Source organism: Lipophrys pholis (genome assembly GCF_963383615.2).
Source record: "Lipophrys pholis genome assembly, chromosome: 16".
Lineage (NCBI taxonomy): Eukaryota > Metazoa > Chordata > Actinopteri > Blenniiformes > Blenniidae > Lipophrys > Lipophrys pholis.
In genome coordinates this window covers 10,804,692-10,830,071 of record NC_137634.1, presented here as the reverse complement: position 1 = coordinate 10,830,071, position 25,380 = coordinate 10,804,692, and the positions used below count along the sequence as shown (strand labels likewise).

Genomic DNA, 25,380 nt, shown 5'->3' with positions numbered 1-25,380 from the left:
TGAAAGGGATTTTTCCTGACTGGTCGCCGTAACTCATCAGGGAATTGTTTATGTGTCTGTTTGCTGGTTTTCTTTTCCTACATTTGACCTACACCCATGAACTAAACTTTCTAATTTGTTCAGTGACATGAGAGGACTGTCCTGCAAATCTCTGAATTTAACTAAATGGAAATTAAATATTCCCAATAACGGGCTGGGGCCCTCTGCCAATTGCCCCTGATAGGAGAGACTCATTCTCTTTGAGACACTAACTTGGTTGAAGTCAGTTAAGATGATGGCAATCAATTATAGAGCATGAATAAACCAAATTAATTATTTGTATGTCTTTCATACTCACATCTACAAATGACCTGACAGACAAAAGAACTAGATCAAACAACAACGAGTGAGTAATGTCACTTTCTCCCTTTTATGTACATACAAATGTTGTCACACAGAGCCAGAATATGTTGGACTCAGGTATTTAGGTCGAATCTATAACAGGGTCAGACACATGTTAGTTCAGGGGTGACAGACTATACGTGATGGGAATGTCTACATTTTCACAAAACCAAATTATTACAACCCAAAATGACTAAAATCGCAACATAAAGCCATTTTAATGATACCATCTGGTGCAAAATACAGTGGAATGTCCACAAAATGTGTCTGTAGCTGTTGCAATATGCGTGTTTTACAAACCCGCCTTGACAACTTGGCTTTAAGGCTAAGGCCATGTTTACACAACAATGTTTTCAGCTGAAAATGGAAAACTTTTATTGCGTTTTTGTTGTCCATTTATGCAAGGATGATGCTTGGAGCCACTGTAAATGCAACTTTTTTAAAAGAACTTGGAAGTTTTTGAAAATGCTGCTACTCTACCTCCATGTAAATGGGGGGAAATGCAGCTTTTCTGAAATGCAGCTACTGTGCATGTGCACCACAACCATGGTAAATTGTTTTCCTGCACATGCGCGAGGAGATGGACAATAACAACAAAGGGAGCCTCCCGAGTGGCATGACTCCCAGTCAACATTCTCCTGGGATTTTGTAGTTTTGGAGTCAAGAGTCAGCCATTACAGCAATCCAATTTTCTTGTCTGTACAGATGTCAGTGTACTAGCCATTGTTAATGTTTATAGCATATTGTTCTCTGTGCGCATATGTGTGTGGTTTCATTACAAAATCAAACAACAGCACCCAGTAATGGCCCCAAACGATAATTATATTATTTTCAGTGTTTCTGCCATTTCTGTGTAAATGTCGTTTAAATGGAAAACTTTACTGAAACGAAAATGCAAAAACAACACATTTTCACTTGAAATGTTGCCGTGTAAACAGTTGTGAATCCCTTGTGAGTTTGTTACTTAAATAATGAATATATCATTCAAACCTTTAATCTTCAATAAATAATTCAATAAAGTTGTTTTTTTATTAGAAAACTAGCAGTAGATGTACAATGTGCACACATTTAGGATTGATTTATTTTGAGGCGTCCACTTTTCCTAATCGTCGTTTATTCGTGTGTTATTATGAAGGCGCCTTCCGGATGTTCCTCGTGCCGCCGCGCGTGTTTGACGCTGCTGTTATGGTAACGGGGGGGTGGGCGGAGCCTGCCGCTGCCAGTCGACTCCGGGTTTGACGCGGTGATGAAGTCCACGGCGACCAGCGCGCTGTACTCAGTCCTCGGAGCCGCTTTAGCGCACAACTTTTACCACCGGCTGCGCGTCCAGCCCGAGGCGACACTGGAGCAGACGTTCCTCTCTCAGCTCTCCCTCTAATTCTGCCTCCAACTCGAGGCCAGACGAGTCCTGTCGCGCAGTATCTCCTCCAACCTCTCCTGGATTTTCTTTTTTTTTTTTTTTTTTTTGCTCCCGCAGCCAAACAAGTCCTGGTGCTTTTTTTTTTTTGGGAGGATTTAAGAAGAGAGGGAGCGAAGGCACACTTTAAGCAGATTGTTTGGGAAGAACCCGGACGAGGAGATGTGGAGGAGGGAGAAGGTATGAGGGGTGATGAGAGCTTTGCAGTGAAGCGCCCTGGTTGCGGTTCCAGTCTGCTCGATCATCGAGCTCCGGGGGAGAATTTTCGGGGTGAAGTCGTGCGGTGATTTTTTTTAAATTATTATTTATATTTTTTTTTTACAAGTTTGAAGCAGAAACCCTTCCCCGTGTGCTGAATGAGGACTGATTTCTGAAGAGGAGCGTGCTGTTTGTGTCTCATTTGTGTTTTTCTTCTGCCCCACAAAGTTGGACAAGTTTCCTGCCTTGTAGTGAAGGAAGCTGCATCCACACAGGGCTGTTTCTATCTGCTGCAGTGTTTTGATCCGTGTGAAGGGTTTTTGTTTCTCTTCTGAATTGAAGTCCACTTTAAATGCGGACTGGTCCACGGCCGAGCTGCCAGTGCCACTTGGTCCCCTGTCCAGGTCGATCCATTCGTCCCCCTGCAGTAACCCCACCATGGAGCTGATATACAGCAGCTTCGTCCTGCTGGCGTTCCTCTTCCTGGACTGGACTCTCCGGGCTGCTGCAGAGGAAGGTGAGTCTGGTTTTCTCCTCTTCTTCCCCATGGTGCCTGGACTTGTTTCCCCGAGGTTGCATGGCTGAGTGAAATATTCAATTAGTATTACATCCTGTTCTCAAACTCAGAGGAAGCTCGGTGAAACCACAGGACAATTGAAAAGCATGCTGCTCGAGAAGACATTCACCTAATCCTCAATGGGGCAATCGTAGAAATATGGATTTAACCACAAGCCAACTCTCCCACTCAAGTATTCTGATATGAGGGCAGCATTTATTCTAACCAGGTTGGAAACCATCCATCTTCTATGCATTTTTTTTTTTTTTTTTCATCTTATGGTCTGAGGGTGCTGGAGTGGATCCCAGTCCACTCTGTACACTCTGGACAAGTCAGATAGGAAACTAGTACACCCAGTGAAAACCCAGACACACAAAGAAGACTATGCAAACTTCACAAACAAAGGCCACAAATCCTGGAATTAAACTGAGAATATTGTCACTGTGAGTCAAGAGTACTAACCACTACACCACTGTGCACCCCATGTTGTGGTGAATATGTTTTTCTGCATCTTCAAGTGAGCTGTTTGAGATATATATATATATATAGTGCTTCAGTTACATGCAATATGTTATGTTTTTGCAATATATACAAGCATTTAAGTAGCTTTTACTGTAGCACTTTGGGATTTGTTTATCAAATGTAAAGTGCATTACATATAGATTGTATTAATAATATTATTATTATTCGGTGGGCATCTAGGGCAGGAAGGCTCCATCTGATTAGCCAAATATGTTGACATGCATAGCATTGAAATCGAATAAATTATTTTGCAATATTTATTTTGCACATGCTGATATCTCGAAATCAATATATTGTGCAGCCCTAACTTAATTTAAAAAAAAAAAAAAAGCAATTGTTGGTTCTTCCCTCTTGGCATCTTCACAAAGACTCGTACTAAAACCATTTCACTATCAGTTTTTTTACTTTCCAAGGCATCACAAGGGTCCCATCGTGCTTCCAGGTGGACCATTAACCAGCCCACCCTAAAATCAATACTAAAACATTGAGTGCATAGAGGCCTTGTGTGGTTTCAGTGGCTTTAGAAACAGAGAGCTACAGGAGGCGTGTTTTTATTCGTACATCAACATCAAAACATGAAACACTCTGTCGTGAGAATGTAACACGGATCGTCATTTATATTCAGTTCTGGCAGCAGGCTTGACAGTCGCAGGCAAATAGCCCTGGATCAGCTTTGTGAACCCGGGAGGGAGAAATGAGACCTTCTGAAATTATCTGTCATAATGTTAAAGAAAATGATGGTTTCAAATGGTCCGGCTTCACAAGCGAGTATAGCTCAACATCATCAGCATAACAACAGGGGCAGTGTCTGGATAATTTGCTTTAATGCCAGGGTGGAAGATTGACTCGCAGTGAGCTACACCACTGACAAACCAGACGGGGGTGCGCGCGTGTGCGTGCGTGTGCGCGTGTGTGTTTATTTTGAACATTTGGGCACATCTCTGTCATTTTGTGACGTTAGTGCCGCGAACGAGTGAGTTTGTAAAGAGTTCCTCTGAAAGAAAAAAAAAAAGAAAATCAGTCTGCACAACCTTTGATAGAAGACGGTCTTTGGAAATAATGGGCCTGTGTTTACAGAGGATCAAAGGATCACAACTGGGTTTCTTTAAGAGCCGTTGAACTACAGGTTGTTGGGTTTTTTTTTTTTTTTTTTTTAAAGGCACCTCATCCTTGTGTCGGCTGCATGCTGCTGTTCGCCTGTGAAGGTTTACTCCCTTTTCACTCGGGTGCTCTTTATCTCTGGACTGGTGCTTGTACGTGTCATTACAGCAGCATTGTTTTGAGTAGTTTTAAGTGCAATCATCATCAAATTAAGATTCACCAAAAAGCCGGTCAAACGGCAAGACTCCAGCTCCTGCTGCACCAGGATGTAGGTGTGTACCTTCATCTGGCGTGAAAACAATGAGAACTCCCAACAACTGCAACTTTTCCCCCCCCCAAGTGTGCTCTTTCCAGTTAGAAATAGTGGTAAACAGGAACACAATGAGCATGCATGGCTTCACAAATTCTGTGGCAGGAACACAAATCTGTCAACTGCGTCTGGGTTGAGACCTAAAACCTTTCGTGTTCTCACAGAGGCTTGCAGTTTGTCTCCTAATATTCCCCGCAAAAAAAAAGAAAAGAAAGAAAAAAAACACATAGATGTAGCTTACGTGCATTTATCACGTGTGTTTATTAAGATCAGCTTCACTGCATGTACATACAGCGATCACAGGAAGATGTTTAACGACTGCGGCGACCGAGAGGCTGAATTCTTGCGGGAAAGACTTTGTTGACTTTGTATTTTGAGAGAGAGGTTTGGGACTTTCCCAGACATTTAGTTTTGGTGAGAGTTTACTTGGGATCAGGTCGTTAGATGAGCCGGGGCTTTCTCTTCAGCTGGGGATGTCGGCGCTGCAGCTGAGGCCTGACCTCTCGCTCTTGTTTAAAATGTTCTTCTTCTGAGACACATCAGAAAGTTGACCTCAGATTCATGTGTGTGTGGGAGCTGATGCCTCACAGGTGATTTTGGTGGTACTCCCCGGAAAAAAAAAAATCAAACGGCCTTGTCTTGGCTCCTCATCACCTTTCTCCAATGTTTACAAGCGGCCCGCATCAAACAGGTGCGGGCTCCGACACAATGTGGAGAACAGGCGTGTCGGCGGGAGCTGGGGGTCATAGCGCCTTGTCGACCGACTACAGAACATCTGTCTCTTGCCAAGTGTGAACAAGATGTCTGGTTTTCGCATCTCGGGTAATGGCCCGCTCCTCTGCCAACACACTCTGGATCATTCTCCCCCTTGTTCGCCACCTAGTAGGGAATTCTGTAATGAACCGATGGGAGGGCAGATGAGGCTCGCAGCTGCCAAATCTCTCCTCCTTTTCCAACTAAAGGATAAATGACTCGCTTACACACACCGCTTGCCTGTTTCAGCGCATGAATCTCTCGTCATTCAGCCTCCGTGAAGATTAAAACACACACCTCTTGATCAGATAATTACTTTGGCTGGAAATTAATAACACGCTTTGGGTGGAAATTTGTAATGAGGACACACACAAACTCACACAGGAAAACAAACACGGTTCCTCCCGCCTTGCCTTGCATATATTATAAAAAATGCATGTACAAGGAAGTATAAATGAGGCCTTTAACCTAAAAGGCAGAAGCCTTTTAACCAGTATTAATAATCCCCATTAATGTAGATCCACTGTCATTCGAACACATATTTGGCTTCATAAATGTACTCTATAATGGTTTCTTATCCTCCCACTCACAGGCCCAACCTGTAAAGTACCCATTTTGTTTTTCTCCTGGCCCCTCTTTATTCCTCGCACATACAGTTTCTCACTCTCTCGCTCACCATTGGCAAGAAGCAGCCAGCGACACAGGCACTGCAGTCTTTTTCCACCTGTTCGGGTCCAGAGCTTCAACAATTCTAACGCTGTTGTCAGAAGTGATCTGTTCTGTCTAATATGCATGGCTTGAAGGCATTTCTTTGAGAGCGAGTGCAAATGAATCATCACTCTGATCGTCTGAGGTGTAACAGGTTTGCAGGAAGCTATTTCCAATATCACTTCAAGCATTCATTTAGAGCACAGTTTAATGAAATAATCAGGAAGCTGGAAATGCAAACTGATGTGCATTTCCATATTCTAATACAATTAAGCAGTTAAATAGCCACCTTATCTCGAACAAACTAAAGCGTAGGCGTGTTGTACCAAAACATATGGCGTTCATATTTGTTGTCAAGAGAAAAGCTTTTTTATTGTCATTGTAAACGCTGCGGCTGCTCCCACTATGACTTCGAATGAACCATGGGAGAACATGCAGACTGCACACAGGAAGTCCTCCACCTCTGATTTTTTTTTTTAACCAATGTTTACTTGGTTGTTAGTAACAGCAAAACAGTTGGTTTTTAAAACTATTTGTTATCATGAAATTCAAATCATGTCCTAATCGGTGAAATACAATGTGACTTAAAACATGTAAAGCTGCAAGAGTAAAAAAAATAACGTATCGAAGTAATTGCGGTATGTGTAGAAACATTTCTTTGTCTATACGTTTTTTATAATAGGATCATTTGAATAACACATGAAGAAAAGATACGATCCATTTTTCCCTACAGATTTTAAAGTCGATCTTATCCAAGCAGGTTTACAATCGCAGATATTGACATTCTCACAGGCAGTGTTTATATTTTCCATTTAATACACCAGTTCGCGTCACACTTTCAGCTTGTTCTTGTACATTTCATGCATGAAACGCATGAGGCCCTTGTTACATAGACTTTGATCGGGGATCAGTACTGGGACCCCAAAAGTTTATGCTCCGCATTGCAGTCGCAGCGTCGACCGGGAGGCTCCTACCGAGTGCGTTTGGTTCATGATTGTAAATCTTGACACTGGCAATGGGGGGATATCTTCTGCAGTATGGATTGTCACAGCAGCTGCTACTTCCGTCTATTTACAAGTCGTCTCTTCTCACGTCTTTTCAACGGGAGAGTGCAGCTGCCAGTGTAACTTGTTTAGCTAAAGCCCATCTTCTTGGTGGGTTTGAAAAAAAAAAAAAAAAAAAAAGCAAAACACTGACAGCATTTTTTTTGTCGATTCTGGTACAGGAAAACGTAGAAGCGGATTGTCATTCTGTCCTTCACAAACTTTACATGCCTGCAGTTCTATATTTCTCTTTCAAAACCAAAGCAACGCCATACAAAAGAGGTGACACCGACATCCTTTTGTTTGGCCCCTGAAAAGATTCGCATGCGGCCTCCATTTGGAACAATAAGCTCAAACAGACACGGGCTGGTGGACCAGACGCAAAACAGGCGTGACTCGGAGTCTGAGTCATAAATGAGCAATTCAAATAAAGTCGTGTGATTTCGATCTTATTGTAAATAAAACAGAGTCTGTAATAAGTCCCTGACAACGGCGGCCAGATTTTCTTCCCACAAGCCCCTGCTCACTGCGAAGGTTTTTATGAAGTGGTGTTGATGGGTAATGGTTGGGTTCAAAGGTCAACACAGCCCAGCTTCTCAACTGTACCTAAATACTGCAACTCTCACCAGTTCTACAGCCCACAGAGCAACATGTACATGAAATATGTGCACCAAATTGTATTGAAGTACGCGTTGGTTGGAGTTAGGTTGGTCATGATTAATTAAGGATTAATACACACAGATAGTTGTTCTAGTGACTAACTCACTACGAGTTAAAAACCTCTGAAAGTCTCTTCTAGCAAACGTTCCATGTGTTTGTCCAGATGCTTTTTGTCTAACTGGAGATTGTAAAGTTTAAGAGTTTAGCTCAGTAATGGACGCCAATTAGCCACATTTCACTAGTTTTGCACTATGGTTATTTGCAGAAACAAGATGGGGAGCTCAGAAAGTTTATCCCACCAAAAACTCTCCCATAATATGCTGCCCTTTGTGATGTGGGCTGCAATCAAACAGTTCTCCACTCTGTACCTTCAAAGAGCTCCACATGGTGCTTCTTTCAAACAAGAACCCACAAGGTTTGGCTGTGCAGTCGTGCTCACGCGCCGCACAAGCTAATGCTGTTACCATACAGTGGCTCAGAAACATAAACCTTTTTTTACAGGCCGGGTGTGGAGAGGCGTTTTAACGAATAAAGAAGTCTCAAGTGCTTTCAATGTCTTCCTCAGAGAAAGAGGAGCAACACTCACATTCAAAGTGTTGTTTTAGCAAACAACAAGCACTTCAGCGTTCATTATTTCAAGGCATAACTGTTTGGTTTTTTTTGTGGGGGGGGGTTGACATGAGGCTTATTTATTTACCGGTTGGAAAAAAATTATTTCAGTGGTATTTCCCATTTCGGCTGAGCAACACCTGTTTGTGAAAATCATTAAAGGTAGACTCTGGTCTCAAATGTAGGCTGGTTGAATTACCAGATTGAGGCTAATAAAAGCTCTGGGTATAAATTGACTCATTGACGTGAGATAAAATAGACCTGCGACGGTTGAACGTCTTAATACGACATTAAACAGGACGCTCAGGACTCATTCCTTTATCATCTGCTCACATCAGACTGGCTGGCAGTGGGGGGTGAGACTGGGGACGGCCCTCAAAACACACATTTCCTTTCATAACTTGTGTTTATTCTCTCACCTCCTGATTCTCTCACAGCACAACTGGTATGATGAATAGTATAATGCCTCTCAGTCTAAACTAAACCTCACTAAGTGTCTGAAACGCAGAAAGGATGTTTTTATCTGAGAGGCCTCACTTGAGCCTCAATCCCTTCTTTCACAGACATGTACCCTTTTCTTTTGCTACTCTTTCCACGTCCTCTGTCTCCTTGATGTTTGACTGGTGCTATGCTGTTTTCTCTTGCTGACTGTCTCCCCTGCCGTGGAAATGTGGATCGTTTCCCAGAAATCCTTTTAAATGGAACCGATTTTTATAAGAAAGGGATTTGCATTTAAAGCAACCTCCCCCCTCTCTGAAAGCCTGTAGCCCATCATCCCCACTACCTCAATCCGATGATTAGCTTCCTCAAGAGTTAAACAGGCATCCGAGTGCCACAAGTACTCTCAGTCCATCCCTCTCGCTTTCTCTCTCACGCGCTCTGTGTTCCCCTCTCCGAGAAGGATGCATATGGCAGCTGGGAGTTGCAGGTGGATGATAGTTTAGCCTGGAGAGAGGATACACCCCCTCCAAGCCCATACATCCATGTCAGGCATTCGCTCGGAGAGCCAGTCCGTCCTCCACCCACACGCTGCTCTCTGAGAGTGGGACACAATGGGGACAGGCTGCAGCGGAGAGGGAATGAGGCCACAGCCTATCAGCCATAAGCACCAAGGAGAATGGCACTTTTAGAGGGATGGGGGTTCTCTTTGAAGTGAGTCAAGGAGAGATGGGGAGACCGGCATGAGTCGACGAAATAATAACGAGTGCAGAGGGGGCAAGGAGGGTGCAAGTGTGTGCACGTCTGCACGATGCATAATGAGCTAAGTACGTATACTGCCTATTTGCATTCTTTAATCACCCACACCTGAGGCCAGATGTGTGAGATATATGCAGCAGGCTGAATGTGAGATTACAATAAAGGGATTAAAAAGGCTCCTTAATTAGGAGACAACAACAGAAAAGGCTCTACTTATCTCAGGTCCATCTCTCTCATTTATCTTGTAAGCTAATCATGGCTGTTATTTGAGGTTATTTGAGCATTGTGTCGAGGTGAAAAATGAAAAATAAAAAACCTCTGTGAAAGATTTCTGCATGTCATTGTTGTGCTATGCCTTGTGATTTTTTATTTTTTATTTTTTTTGTCTCTACATTCAGAAATAGAATAAAATGTTGAAGGGGGAAGACTCGACATGGGGCGGGAGACGTCTGTGGCTGGATGTGCAAGAATTGATTGAAAAAAACAACCTTGATGTAAAAAATATTTCCTGCCCGAAGCGTTTGCCATCAGCACACTGGATTCGATTTGAGCCTGGGATATTTTCCTCCCTGCGTCACGGGCTGACCTACATCTTGTGTTTGATATAACTCGTTTTAAGACGAAATGCAATTCACTTGGTTCGGCGTCAACCTCGCGGAGCACGTGCACGGTCGCTCCCACCTTCGTATGCGTGCACACGTCTTCAACATGTCTCCCAGGGCTTGCCTTCATATACCTGCTCTGAACCTTGTGGGCTCCGCTATATACGGCATAACAGAGACGTTCCTGCGCGTTAGCTGCCCTCCTACAGCTCTCACACAGCTAAGAGCTTTGAGAGCAAGTCATGCTCCAAAATGGAGTGGGTCAGTTCTCTTAAAGAAGCATTAAAACACCTGCTGCTGGCAGCCTGGTATCACACTATCTTACTTCTAAGGAGTGCTGCTTCACTTTTTTCCCCGTCACCTCATAGTCACCATTTTCTCGTGTGCTTGCTATCCCTGCTCACTCCCATCCAGTCATTGGAGAGGAGTCATTATGCTATTAAATTGGGAAAAAGTGTAGTTTTGAAATTCAAACAGTTTGTAAACTACTAAATCGACCCCCCGCTGAAAACATAATATGGCTGGCGGAAAAGGCGAAATGATTCTCTTTGTACTCCAGCAAATGGCTTCACATCCGATGATGAGTTTATCTTTATTCCGGATATGACGGTCAGCGCCACACAATCACCCAATTGCCGACTTGTAGGAGCAATGCACGGCCTGATGAAGAGAATTAGCTCTCAGTGTGTGTGTCGTCGGTGGAATATGGAAATGTGTGACTGTGTCGCAATGAAAGAGAAGATTCTCGCAGAGAGTCTCTTCTCTTCTATCTTTACTTAGATGTGTCAATCTTTAGATGGTTTATTTAGCTGGAGTCTGCACTGTTAGCTTCAAGCTGTCCACCTCCCACTGCAGATTAGTCACTGGAAAAGCTGTGTGTGTGTGTGTGTGTGTGTGTGTGTGTGTGTGTGTGTGTGTGTGTGTGTGTGTGTGTGTGTGTGTGTGTGTGTGTGTGTGTGTGTGTGTGTGTGTGTGTGTGTGTGTGTGTGTGTGTGTGTGTGTGTGTGTGTGTGTGTGTGTGTGTGTGTGTGTGTGTGTGTGTGTGTGTGTGTGTGTGTGTGTGTGTGTGTGTGTGTGTGTGCGTCTGCAACTTTTTCCAAAAATGAATTGTAGATTCTGCTTTAGTAAAAGCTTTGATAAAAACTGTGTTTAAAGTACAGCAGTCAACATTTTTGGTGCTCATGGAGAGATTGTCAGATGCATCACAGCAGTAGATGGGGCTGTGCAGGTCTTTCATCAAGCCAAATTTAAAATAATATAGGCCACCCGTTTTATATTATTATATAAAAGGTTGTTTTCCTTAGTTTTTCGGCTTTAACAAATCCATATCTGTGGCAGAAACTCTGTGGTATATCATTCCAGCTCCTTAAATGAAAGAGTTCCCACTCGTTTGTAGTCTTGATGAAAGGACACAAAACTCAAGCTCATAATTAATCTATAGTCGTCTAACTAGCAAACTATCTGGTCTAATTATTGGAAGACACAGCCAACACGGGGGTGGCAGAGATCCCTGCTGGTTAGGAAGATCATCCCAGATTTCAGCGCCGCATGACTCCAAAGTGCCGACCCTGCAGGGGTGCCGACATGAGTGACCCCGGCCTCGGCCTCCCTGACAGCAGAAGACAAGAGGATGAATATCCTCGTCAAAGGCTGAAGTGTTTGAAAACAAGAATATAACCTGCACTTTCTCATAGTGCTTTTGTCAGCTCTCCAGCTTTGCAGAGTCTCAGCTGCCTCCGAGCCTTCTATAAAGAAGATTGGCCAGCTTTGTGGCTTGCTGCTTCTCAGAGAGCAGATTTGTCCACCGTGTGATGATGCGTGATAGCTCCCAGGTATCAGGGCAGCGAAGTGTCTGTATACAGTTGTCAGACTTGATGTTGGTTCGTAAGGATTTTGGTGCTGCGGTCAACCCCCCACCCCACCCCACCCCCCAAAAAAACCCCAGATGTGCTGATAGATTTTTATCCCCTTGAAGCGTGTGAAGTCTTGATGATAAATATTACCTTTTTAAATTTTCAGTTGTGTAACGAGCTGAAAATGTGACATTTGTCAGCGTGCCATCAGACAAATAGGACTCTTCCTCGTTCTGATCACAGGAGGCAGAAATGCTCTCACGGATGTCGGCTAGCACATCACCCAGATGATGAATCAATAAACATTTCTCAATGCAAACATCCTCTCCAAGTGGGTGACATTTTGGTTTTTTACTTTAGTTTTTATAGACCGCGGCCTTTGACAGCATCTAACAAAGTGAACCATTTTACAACAACTATATCTGAGAACACTATAATCACAAAAGTGTTATTTTTTTAACAGACCCAAGTACTATAATGTACTATGCAGCACACGTCTCATTTCATAAGGACTCGGCTTTCAGTAGTGTAGAATCAAGGTCTTAAACATAATACACAGGGTTCTGTTTGAAGAAGGTTACAGCACGAGCTGAAAGATTAAAAGTTGTGCCGATGTGTATTTAAAAAAAAAATAAATAAATCCTCTGTTTCGTCATGTTTGCATGTTTTTTGCCTATTTAGTAAAATAATATTGTAAAAGGAATAAATCTTTGATTCAGAGGCGCCAGCTGCCGATGCTACAGTCATTCATGTAACTTTCATGTAACTGATGTTACAATAAATACTGTACAGGGGGAATGATAGCAATATTTAGAGATAAGCTTATATACCTACTGGACTGGGACAGATGCATCTGAATGTGGTATAACTGGGAATTTCCCACTGGTAATGTGTGAGGTTGGGAGTGTACCCAAAAGCGGGTCTGAATGGAAACACAATATATTGTCTATCTGCAAAAAAACCTTTATTTTGATCTTATTTTAGCTTGTACTCGGCATAAACTATGATACTCGCTGTCTTTGATATTTTACCAGAACTAAGTCGCCAGCAAATGTGGATAAATGTAGATTCTAATTAATTTGTACCTTCTTAGTTTAATTCTGTCCCTTGTGGTTGATTTATGTGACAATTGTTTTTTTTTTTCTCTTTTCTACCCTTCATACACACAGCCAGCACACAGCCATGTTGCTTGTTTGTTGTGGTCCTATAACCACTCTAAACTGGGAAATAGGAGCTTTCCAACTGGTAACGATCCCAGTTCCTAGCTGCATGAATGCACCTTGAGACACACTCCAAGCATTGGCGCACCTGGCTGATCAGAATCCTAAAACAGATGATGCGTTCCACAATTATTACAAATCTGTGCAGGGTTTCTGGAAATTGCTGCACCATCACCATGTGTGGTATCAGAAATTATATATGAATGGATTTATTTTTTTTAGATTCATTTCTATTTCTATGATCTGCTGCAACAACAACAGAATTCTAAGGAAAAGTAAGCAAACACAGAAGTTTATTTTACATATTAAATGCTTGTAATGGTGATATGCATTTACCGATTTACTTTCTGATGTGAAAGAAGTTATTGGTGTCGCGGTATGCCAGACTGGCTGGAAATGTACAAAAGCATCGAGAATAGCTTGTAAGGTGGTTAGTTCATATCCTTTGATTTACCTCATTGTGGAGGAGATCAGGCTGCTCTCTCCATTCTCTGTGTTTGTTAAACAATATGTCAGGCATTCTACATTTCACACCCTCATTTTGTTTGAGAGTTGGATGATTACCAATGCTTTCCATCCACAAAGTGCTTCTTTCAGAAAATCAAACGATACATAATGAAGTGAAAACAAATCTGTATGAATGATGAAAATAGAAAAAGTCTCGATAAATCGAAAACGATAAAACTAATGGTCTGCCTCAAAAACCAATAGATCACACGCCACTGTTTCGTTTACTCCATATTGCAGATTGTCATTTAAAGTGCCACCTTTTTTTTTTTTTTTTTTTTTTAACCCTGAGAAGTCATCTTTATTCGTGGAAAAGCAGAGCTTTGTGTAGCATCCCCTCCAAATAAATAATCATTTTAATGATAAGGGGAAAAGCCTTTTTCAAGTTTTCCTTTGTAATTCACTCTTCTTATAGGACTCTGTGTCTGGGAGCCACTGGGGAGTCGGTGTAGCCTGCAACTGGGTTCTAAAGAAGAGTTTCAGTTTTTCTCTGAGTTGGGTTATTTTTTGAAGAGGTCCCGAGAAAGAGGTGCCCATAATTGGAAGAAGCAGGAGGTGACTTCTTTCAGTGGCAGATCAATATTCGAAAGCAGCCGAATGTCCCTGCAAAGGAAGTCAATTTAACCAATCATGCTACCTGTTAGAGCTAACGAATTCTCAGTCATTACCGGTTAAACCACGGTGTGGTAGATTTATCCCTTTTTACTTTCTTTTGGTAAATAAAAGTTAAAACTCACTCCTTCTGTTTTTCCATTTTGCAAATATTAGCTGGTTTTTAATGAATCAAGCCTCTACCAGCACTTATTTATAAATCGTCTCTTGAAATTGATTATGTTCACAACAGGAGGGGATAAAATAACTCGCACTTAAAGCACATTAAATCTATTTTTTCTACATTATATAATTGATAGTTAAGACGGGGGGGGGCGCACATAATATGCCCCCTCTGTATACTTTCTCTCCTAGTTTAGTTCCCAGACTTCAGTTTTAGGACGAGCTCTCGGTGTGTCTGAGGGGAAAAAGGCCGAGTTGAGTCAAAGATGTACAAGTGCTGTTTGGCAGTTGACACCACAGGTCAAAACTCATTACTCACAGGCGACGTTACGAAAAAGCGCGGAACCAATTCCAAGTCTCATATCCTCTTGACCTCAACCTCTACTCCTATGTGCGGGTCAGAACTTTTTATACCTCCGTGATTAGAAGTAAATATTCGCTTTGAACTCGTGCGACGTGAATAATGCAGCAGTTTTTTTTTTTTCTCTATCCCTCCACTTGACCACGGTTGATTAAAAGGGAAGAGGAGTGCAACACGGTTGCACCTTGAGATGCGTCAGCTTTTCATAATCAACATTTCTTTTGCGTTCCAGCACCAGAGAGAAGCTTTCGTTAAATCCTCGCCTGTGTTGTGATGTATTCACATTTAACATTTAACACAAATTAAAAGATTAAAACAGTAATTTGCCCGGGGATCAGAACATATGTTCGCCTGAATAACAAATACGAATCCACACAATCTCATTGATGTATTGGATTTATTGTTTGCGGAGGGAAATAGAAAAAAAAGTCATCTAATCCTTCATGCACGCTCCCTAGCGTGAACGCTGTGGGGAAAACATCTTCACCTGGAAATTATTAACATAACGACTTTGGCGAGTGAGTCTCCATTCACCGTGTAAACCTCAGCCAAGACACTCAGAGGTCAGGTATCAGAAACCTGGTCTTCATCTTCAGTCTGTCTGATTCACAGCTCGGTTGATCCTCGCTGGTTAGGGTATCTTTGGTTTGTGTCCAGCTCAAAGCTTTAAAACTGGGTCACATCCTGTCCTGGGACAGAAACCAACCACAACACTTATTATTGATATGCATCCCTGCAGACGAGAGGGGGGAAAAAAGTGTCAAGCATTAACACCTTTACTACATCTCGGACTTTGCACTTTTTAGCTTATTACTCCATGACACGTAGTCACAGTAGCAGAGGTCATCCAAATGTGTCACATGAGGATTTTGTTATACAGCAGACGCTCTGTTCTTATGTCCTGCTCGGCTGTGTGTGTATGTGTATGTGTGTGTACATGTTCATGCTCTGATCCCTTTGTTGGGACTGAAAACGGAGGCTACAGACTCGTGGGGCCCGCTCCTCCTACCATATGGCGTCAAAATGCAGGGCCCCACAATGTTATAGGTTTGTATAAGATGTGGTTTTAGGACTTAAGTTACAATTGTTGTTAGGTTCAGTCTGTGTGTGTGTGTGTGTGTGTGTGTGTGTGTGTGTGTGCGCGTGCGCGTGCGTGCGTGCGTGCGTGCGTGCGTGCGTGCGTGCGTGCGTGCGTGCGCGCGTGCGTGCGCGCGTGTTGGCGGGCCGCCTCCACCAGACCAGGAGACAGGAAGGGGACGGGAACTACAGGAAGCTGATGTCTAATCTTTCTAGACACAACTCTTGTCAAAGACACACAAAAACGACTCTCACACACACACACACTTTAAATGCATCATGTTCCAAACATTTATGTTCACATACACACACCAACCTGCCTTAGCTACACGACACTGAATCCCAAAGAACTTCATGGGAAATCACTCTTCCTTGTTAATCATTTATTCTTTGTCTTTATGCACACTGTGGTAGATAACCTATCCAACAATGTTCTGTAACATGTTCTCAGTAATACCTGGAGTTAATACTCACAGAGTCACTTCTTCCTCTGTAGCTTAGCTAACCACACAGACGTGACAGCAGCATCAATATTCTCATCTAAAGCTGGATTAATGGTTCGTCTGAGCTTCGTGTCGGATGGTCGCCGGGCTTTAGAAACTCGCACAGTTAACGTCTTATAGCGGGGCGTCTTTGTCGCTCATCAGGTGTAACTGGATCTTATTTAATTACATGTCATTCAATTGGCAAGCGATGAAACACATTTATGGTCCAAATACAAGTGAATTACATGTAGTGTTGTTTTGTTTCCATGTAAAACAATAGTCGTTTTCAAATGGAGAAAAAAGAGCTGCACCCATTCTTTAACACACTTGAGTTAACTTAACGAAGAGCTGGGTGTTGTAGTCCTCTAACCTTTCCTTTTTTCTTTTTATTATTTTAATAATGCAATGAAATGGTGGTAAAATGTCATATATAGATGACATCAACTTACCCTTTGTTAAAAATAAATAAATGGGGAAAAATCAACTATCACGGTTGTTTTGATTGTAAGATACGTCAAAAGAAAATGTAACTGACCTGAAACTATGCATGCCTTATGAGAGTTTTAGGTTTTCCAATGTGTATCGCCCTTAATTTAACCAACACTATCTGTCCCTGGAGAGATTGTCTGAAAATGTGCACCATTGTCCACATTTCAAACAATATCCCGTCTGTCCGTCCATCCATCCTCTTCATAAACACCAGCTTTTCCGTCCATCCACCAGCACGGACATTCGTAACAGCCTTAAACACATCTGATATCTCACTACATCAGACAGCATGTCTTAAGAAGTAGTTCCAAGAAAGTGTAGCCCCAACATAAATCTTGGCAGGAAAGCAAGCAGAAGCATCTCCCAAAATCGTAGAAAATTAAAATATTGTTTTTAGTCCAATAAACGGGGGGGGGGGTTATGGATGTAATGGATGATGAGTGTTCACTCATTTGATTTCAGGTAAATACACACATGGCAGCAGGATCCCCTTGTGATTGATGGGATTGTCTGTTAACGCTAGAGGACGGTAGCCCTCCTATTTTAAAAACAAATGACTTCACTACTACTAAAAAAAAGTCTTAGTATGAACTGAAGCACAGACGGCAGCAGCTTACAATCCCAAACCACCAAACAAATGTTTTCCAAGCAGATGGGATTCTTCCACTCAGCGCTTTATTAATTATTCTATTTGTGCTTCTCATGTTGACGGGCAGGAAAAAAAAAAGTAAGGTTTGTATTTGCGTTTGGGTTCAGTGTTTTTATTTTGAAGTGATTAGTATGCAATCATAAGTGAACGGCGTCATATAGCTGTTGTATAACACACCAGAGTACAGAGAGAGAGAAGGCACACAGCGTGGATGGCAGCAGCCTGGCTTTGTGTCAGCCGAACAGGCTTGATATTGAGCCAGCAGCCCAGTGGATGGAGCTGTAATATTGGAAAATACTCTGATAAGCCCATATAGTTTTCACACATCTGCCATCTGTAGATCCCAAACCTTCTGAGACCGTCCCCTTCTTACTGTCCTCTTCTTCATTATCCCTGTTCTTCCCCCGTGTCTCCATTCCTCCAGGTGTGTGAGGGTAATTGGCACTCTGTTTCTTTAATTAAAATGAGGTCTAATTGTAGCCGAAGCAGGGCAAATGTTCATAGGCCTATAATTTCCCTATCACACTCCAGAGCCACGGAGAAAGTGGAAAATAAGGGAGGGAAAGGGCACGCAGGGATGAAATTAACACAGGAGTCAAGAGTGGTGAATAGTGGGATTCACTTCATCTGCTCTCCAATTCGAGGTCACTCGTTTCAAACTTGTAGACAGCGGTATAGCAAATGAAGGTAGAAGAGTGTTTCAGTATTGTTCATCTTTGTCAAAAAGTGCAGGGTCAGGTTTTGCATTTCAAAAGAAAAGCTTGCAGAAAACTCTCTATTGTTGCTTCGCTTTCACACGGAAAACTTAACGCTTCAAACTGAATACGATTTTTTTCAGTGGTTTTCCTACATGGGTGGCAATTAAAATAGAAACTTTACCATGCTAATCCCCCAAATCAGCCCCGAGTTGCTCTTATTTCTTCATAATTGTAATTCCACGGCTCGGCCCCAGTCATCTGGCTGGTATCAGTTTAGACTTCTCTGGTGTCTCCCAGCATCGACAATTGTCCTGTAATTACTGTACAATTGTTTGTTTTGGGTGTTAAATACAGCCAGATGACGAATTTTCATTGTTCGTAGATTTTTCTAGCACTCGGGGCAATTTTCCGGCGGTGGGTGGCCGCCGCTGCAGAAAGAATGTAGGGGAAAAGCCGGCTTCCTCTAACAGGGCTCCAGACTGTATCTACTTCAGCGAAAGGCAAGGCCGTGCAAGCACATAATAGAAGCACTCACCATCTCATAGAAACACTCACACTCACGCATCCTGTCTCATAAACCTTAATGATAGAGCAGCGATAAACAGTGATTACTATGCCAGGGGGTGGGGGGATGTTTCTCGCATTCCCCCTTCCGCTAAAAATAAATAAAATCTCCATATGAACACGGGGGCAGGTGGGCATATTAGAGGTGGAGGTGAGGCTGCTGGTGTACAGTCAAGCCTCGTGTTATGAAGGCAGGTTTGTTTTTTTTTTCCCTCAAAATTTTGCTGGAGTGAACTGGAGCTGGACTAAATGCAGGGAAAGCACCGACCTGAACTTTGACACCCAATTATCCTCCTCATGCACCTCTCTTCTTTCTCTCTGCCCTCCACAGGCTTTCCTTTCCTTCACTTTATCGCCCGAGATTGTTGCTATAAGCTGTTGCGGTTTTGAAGTGGAAGAGGTTTAAAAGCGGGGATGTTTGTGCTCCTTCAAAAGGAGTTTTCACAGAGGGATGAAAATGAGAGATTGGGGAGGGGGGGTGGGGGGGGTTACAGAGCGAGGAGTCACATGTACCATTTACCCCTGCATGTGATGCAGCAGCAGACCTGCTGCATATGCAGCCCTGACGATTAGTGATTCCTTGTTATTGCTTTTATGTGCACAGTGCACAAGCCGGGTCGCTCAGCTGATTGAGGACAAGAAAATGACACAGAAGTGGAGTGCAGTGGGGGAGATTTAAGTGACTCGACTGCACGGCAGCGTGAGACGGGCTGAGGAGGGGATGGATCCTGTGTTTGTGTGCATTTCTCACAAAGGAAATGTATTAAATTAGGAGCGAAAATGTGAGCAGCGGTGGGCATGATTGAGTGATCATTGAAATCATTACGGAAAAAACAAGGGGTATTTATAGATGACACAATTTAGCAATTCTACTGGTGTTTTTCTGGAGTCGACAGTGACACATGTTTATTCAACTCGGGTATCAAAACAGTCTGCACTGTGTCATTCTTATTTTCCTGTAGAAACCCAGACTTGTGATCTACTTTGAGGCTGCTTTGTTCTGCTTGTTATTTCATTCTATTGATATTTACCAGTATATTCTGGGATGCCGGATAATTCATTAAAACAGCAAATAAAGTGATAAAGCCGACTGTATCAGCTTCTTTAGGCAAAACAGAGGAACACACAGATTTACGCACGGAATACCAAAAATGCCTCTTCATATTCAGGTGTTGACTTCACCTACGGGAGGCCTAAAAACACCCCGCACAAACCTCATTATCTGTATCTGATCTTAAACCAGCAGTTGAGCATCTATCAGTGTTGAGCGATCCCTGGCCGGCTGCAGCTGCAGCATTTCTCTCTGTAGGAAGCACGATTCAGTCTCTCCTCATCTCCTGATTTCTTTCCCGTACCTTTTTACATGTTTCATTTGGCTTTGGGTATGTAAGTGGGAAATGTGATTGCCGCTCACTTTCACACCGGATCACGGAGATTAGTAAGCGTAGGCGTTGCAGTTATTTTTGTAAACTACTACAAGTGTCGGTGTTTGGCCGTGTTGTGCAAAATGTATTCAAAGAGCAAAAGGACTTTCTGACAGGCCTCACATCTTCATAATGTTCTGTGTAAAAGGTTTTCCCTAAACATCCTTTCATCATGTATACAGTCTTCCTCGGGCAACTCTATATATTCATTGGGATTTAACAGGAAATGAAAGTAACTGAGACTGTGATGTTGGGATTACACTGAAAGGATGAATTCTCGTGATTTTGGCAGTGTCGTTTATCACGCTGACAGTGGTACTCATCAATCTGCGGAAGGTGGGTTGAAAAAATATATTACATGCAAGAATTTCTCTTTACTTTAGGCATGCTCATAATGATTATTTTTTATTGATTAATCTATCATTTCTTTGAATGAATGCTCAACACACGCGTCCCTGAGCTGGAGGTATTATCCTGGCATTGCTGAATAAAGCACCAAATTTCACACGTTTGACAAACTGGAAGCATGTTTAGTGTTTTTGCTCATTTTTCTTGTCTTACTCTTCCACACTGTTTTCTCAGTGGTGCACCTTTCAGAGACATTACTTTTAGATTAGAACCGACCATTTATCTTGGATACTAACTGAGTAAGTGACTGTATTTGATAACCGCATTTCTTCCAAATTAACATTTGTAAGTTAATGTCACAGATTGGATCATTGAGCTATGCCTTGCTTTGTAAAGACATGAATAAATAAATAAATCCAAGATACCTTTTGCTTTACTTTCCTCATATTCTAATGCATGTTTACTAGAGCTAAGTATATCATCCTACCAGCAGACCAGATTGATTCCATTCACTTAAAAATGTTGAAGGAAATCAAAATTTTGGACATTTTTTCTTCATATGCTATGTGGACATAAAGCTGGAAAAATGGACAAAAAACAACATTTTTAAATATGCATATTATGTCCAAGAAGTCCTATCTTTTTTAGTCTCTCGATCTCGATTTTGTTTTATATCTGATGTCTGAACAGGACTGAGTAGCTTTTTGAAGATATCTAGTCACTTTTAAAGAAAAAAGTTATTAATGGTAACATATGTGTGATTCTCGTCTGTTTTATTCTTTCTAAGCTGTTGTATATAGTTGTCCCATTATTGTTGTAACTCTTCTTTGGAGTCTTTAAAAAGTCTCAGAAGAATCCCCATCAATAACACTGTAATGTTAAAAATTTGCATTTTCATGTATATCAATGAGTCCACTGCAAAGTCATTAACAAAATAGAGAAGACATGCTTGAAGGACAACAGCAATTTAAAATCAGACTGACTTGCATATCACTTCCATAGTTCATAGTTCTGTATTAGGGAGTCTGCATTATTTTGGAAAACACACCCATCTGTCCACCCTCTATGCCGCTCTGTCCATGTCAGGGTCATGTGGCACCGGTGTTGATCCCAGTTGACTACGAGTGAAGGCAGTATGCATCCTGGAATACTTACTTAGCCAAATTATTTCAAAGAATACAACTAAAGGACAAGAAAAATCAGACAACCACTACTAATCAGAGCATCCCCCCGGCGAACATATTAGTCTGCCTTGCCCCACGGTGAAGAGACAGGCTCTCGAGGGAGCTCTCAGTCCTGATGGCTCGGGGGAAGGAGGCACCGCAGAGTCCAGCAGGAAGGCACAAACACAACAGTCTCTCATGACACGCTGTGTGGTCCTCTATCGGTTCAGAGGACCACTTAGCTGGACAGTAAAGGAACATCTGCCCGTAGCATGAATAATACTGCAGGTTACTCTGGGCTGGTTTATGAGGGTTTAAATTCAGTTGCGGATGCCTTTGAGCTCGGTGTTCCTCGGGCCTCTTTCACAGTGTTTACAGCGCTCTGTCACACTGGCCGTCGATGCAGGCAGAGCCGGGTTCTCCACACCTGCTCAAAGTTACTTTAAAGACTACCAGAGCATTTTTGGATTCTGGATAATTACATATTTCCTCTCACAAAACATGCCAAAGTAAAATGGACGTATCCAGATTAGATTGACACTTTCAGTAGTGAATCACACTGTGTGATTGTGACACACCAACACCACTTTGAGATGTTCTCTGAAGCTGCTGTTGGTGCGGAAAATCCACCCGCGAAGCTGCATTTGTCATTATTTTAGATGCAGGATTGGGAAACACCCTCCAGTGCAGGATGAGTCATCACAGATTTGACACCGGGAAGAGAAAAGGCATGAGTCTGATGTGAAGATACTCCATCGTAATTTCTTTCTCTTTTGCTTTCTTAAGAGATCAAAAGATGACTGAGCAATTAGCCCAAAGCCACAAGATTAAAAACTGGAGGATTTTTCATTTCATGGGGTTTACATGTCCATATATCTTTATCTACAGTGAGGAATCTTTCTCCTACGGGTTTTTGAGCCTTAATAACAGACTGAAATGTACTTGCACATTTACAAATATTTACAGCTCCTCAGACGAGTAGATGCCTCTGCAACCATGTGTATACTGCTGTGTTGTTGCTCATATCCTTGAAAACCCCACCCTAAACAACTAAAGTCGGCCAGATTTGTATAAACAGATACAATCATGAAAGTTGTGTCCTTTGTGGGCTGTGTGCCAAAGTCAATAAATTATTGGTTTCACAGGTGGTCAGAGGAGAAAGGTCAATTACCGTATTATTAAACACATTTTAGAGTGAAAAATATCACTTGCATGCATGTTGATTCAGTTAATTTAGAATTACACAGTGTGCTCTTTTTGATTTTACTCCGTCGCCATAATTTCCATACGTCCTTGTGGTAGAAGGACTAATTCATATTATTGGGGTGACATTTCTGTGGCATGAACAATCATCAGAGTTGCCCATCTCTGTGTTAATTATGCCATGCTTGATCTGGAAACAGATGTATGCTGAGCAGATGTTTAGTGAAACAAAGCAACATGTTGGATTAAGTGGGAGGTGGAAACAACACATCCTTAATGGTTGAGAAAAGCAACACCGTGGCTTCAGCCAGCACTTACAGAGAAGCATCATTAATTTTTATGAATGTAAGAATCAGCTGTTCTGTGGTGTCTGTCACTTAAAGTTACAGGAGCAGGCAACAACACGCGCATTTGTGTCATGCGACTTTCAATTTGATTAAAAAGCCATTTGAAGGCAACAGTATATTCTTTATCACAGGCATTGCCAAATCAATCAGATTGATGGAGAAAATGACTGCTTGAATTAACTTGCTGCAGTTTTGTCTCGTCTTGCCTGGCAGTGTCCTCGGTCCTCTCGCCCACATCAAGGTTTTGATCGGCTGTGTCGGTTGCTTTTGCCAATTTGGCAAATCTAAGACTGGTGCTACACTAATCAGTAAAACCACTTTTTCCAGTGCAGAGGCAGATGTTGTATTATCTTTGCCCATGCGGACAGATTGTGTATTATGGGGTTATAAGATGCTGACTTAACTGTTGAACCTTATATTGGTGGGATAATTCAACAATGTACCTTAATAACCCCCATGATAAACTCACACTGCCCCCCCCCCCCCCCCCCCCCCCCCCCCCACCGTTGCCTCCAGCATCCATTTCCATGCATGTGCACTCCTCGATTGTGGCCACAATAAATCTTGTTTATTGGTAAAAACCAAACTGCCTGACCCGTGAGATGAGCTTCTACTGGGAACAGGTAGAGCTCTAAAAGTGTGAGAGAAAACCTCATCACATCGGTGTAAATACGAACCTCAGTCTGTGAAGACAGCTAGCGGGAGAAAAGATGTCCTCACATGAAATGCCGTACCGCCGCCCAAATCAAACTGTCCTTCAAGTTACACGCAGTTCAGGGCTCAGATTTTATTGGGATACTGAATCATAGCAGAGCAGCTCAGGTTGTTTGTGAGCTGGCAGCCGGTCCCTTAAAAGATTACAAAAAAATCAATTCTATTGTAATCACAGATCGTGACCAGAAGAGCCTAAATCTTTGTCTATATGTGAGTGTGCTTCTGTTTCTGAGTAAGTCTGGTGGATTGTGCTGCTCTAACGACTTGTCCCCGCTGTCGCCGGACCAAAGCAAGACTCCTTTCTGCAGGTTTAGTGTGACCACAGGCACGGCGTGTCGCTGGGAACAGAGGGGACCTCTGGGGATGAAAACAAACATGAGAAGAAAGACAAGTTTGGGGGGGGGGGGGGGGGGGTGGGGGGGGGGGGTAGTGGGGTAGTGGGAATGTTCCCGTGGATGTAATTGACTGGTGAAGCTCCATCTTCTCCCCTAATCCCGGTATAAGCCATAGCTGATACTTGTCAGAGAGTGATTTTCAATGCATTTGTGTGTTTCTCTGAATGTAAATGAGCCGTGTCGTTTTTGCGTTTCCCGCTGTGTGATATTATATTTTCTGTCTTTTTCAGAGGTCCTGATGAACACAAAGACGGAGACTTCTGATCTTAAATGGACCATCTTCTCGCGCGCCAAACCTGAGGTACGTAATCCCAGCTTCACTCTGTTATCTGTATTCCTAACACAAACCGAGTGGTGACTGAGGATTTTTGGCCTCCAGCTGTTCCTTTGTTACTTTGGCTGAAAAAGGATTCCTTATATGGCAGGTAACTGACAGAAGAAAGGAAACTCCAGAGCGAATGTAGGATTTAAAGTATATTGAAAGCAGATGCTTTGATATATCCCGTCAACCTTGGAGTCGAAGTCGGTGGCTGCCCACAATTTTGGATGCTGCAGCCAGAAAAAGACATATTTGTAATTTGATCATCTGAGGAGAAGTTGCTCGGTTATTTTTGCCAGCAGTGTCGGTGACCAAAAACTGCTCAACTCGCCGATGTCTCAGAAGGAAAATGGTCACAGTGATTCTGGCAGGGAGATTTCTAGAAGCAGGCAGAGCTCAACAAATGTGTCTCTGCTTTTGATTAAGGCACAAAAAAAGGGAACAGCCCCACTGCCTCTGAATAGTTTGCATGGCTCTTATCATTTGAAGCAGTTTATCAAAAGCTTCACGTTGTCAAAAACATGGCCGGGTCTTGAGTGTCTGTGATTTTTTTTCCCTTTTTTTTTTCCTTTTCTTTTTTCTTTTTTACATTAACTTGGCATGGAGACGGATAAAAACAGTGATTTAGTGAATGGTGACAGGCGGCAGTGGAGACTTGCCATGAGCTGTCGGCATCAAAAAACACAAACATAAAAGGGTTACTATATGGTTCTTTATTTTTAGGATTAAAGGA

At 42.5% G+C, this 25,380-nt stretch overlaps 1 protein-coding gene across 1 annotated transcript in view; it reads left to right on the top strand.

Moving 5' to 3' along the window:
• Positions 1–2,067: 2,067 nt before the first annotated feature.
• Positions 2,068–25,380, top strand: part of LOC308121510 (ephrin type-B receptor 4a-like) — a 44,241-nt gene continuing 20,928 nt past the window's right edge. The window contains exons 1-2 of the mRNA XM_080482772.1: positions 2,068–2,513; positions 24,559–24,629. Of these exons, the coding sequence (XP_080338898.1) occupies positions 2,435–2,513; positions 24,559–24,629 (150 nt within the window). The 5' untranslated portion in view covers positions 2,068–2,434. The remainder of the gene's footprint in view (positions 2,514–24,558; positions 24,630–25,380) is intronic.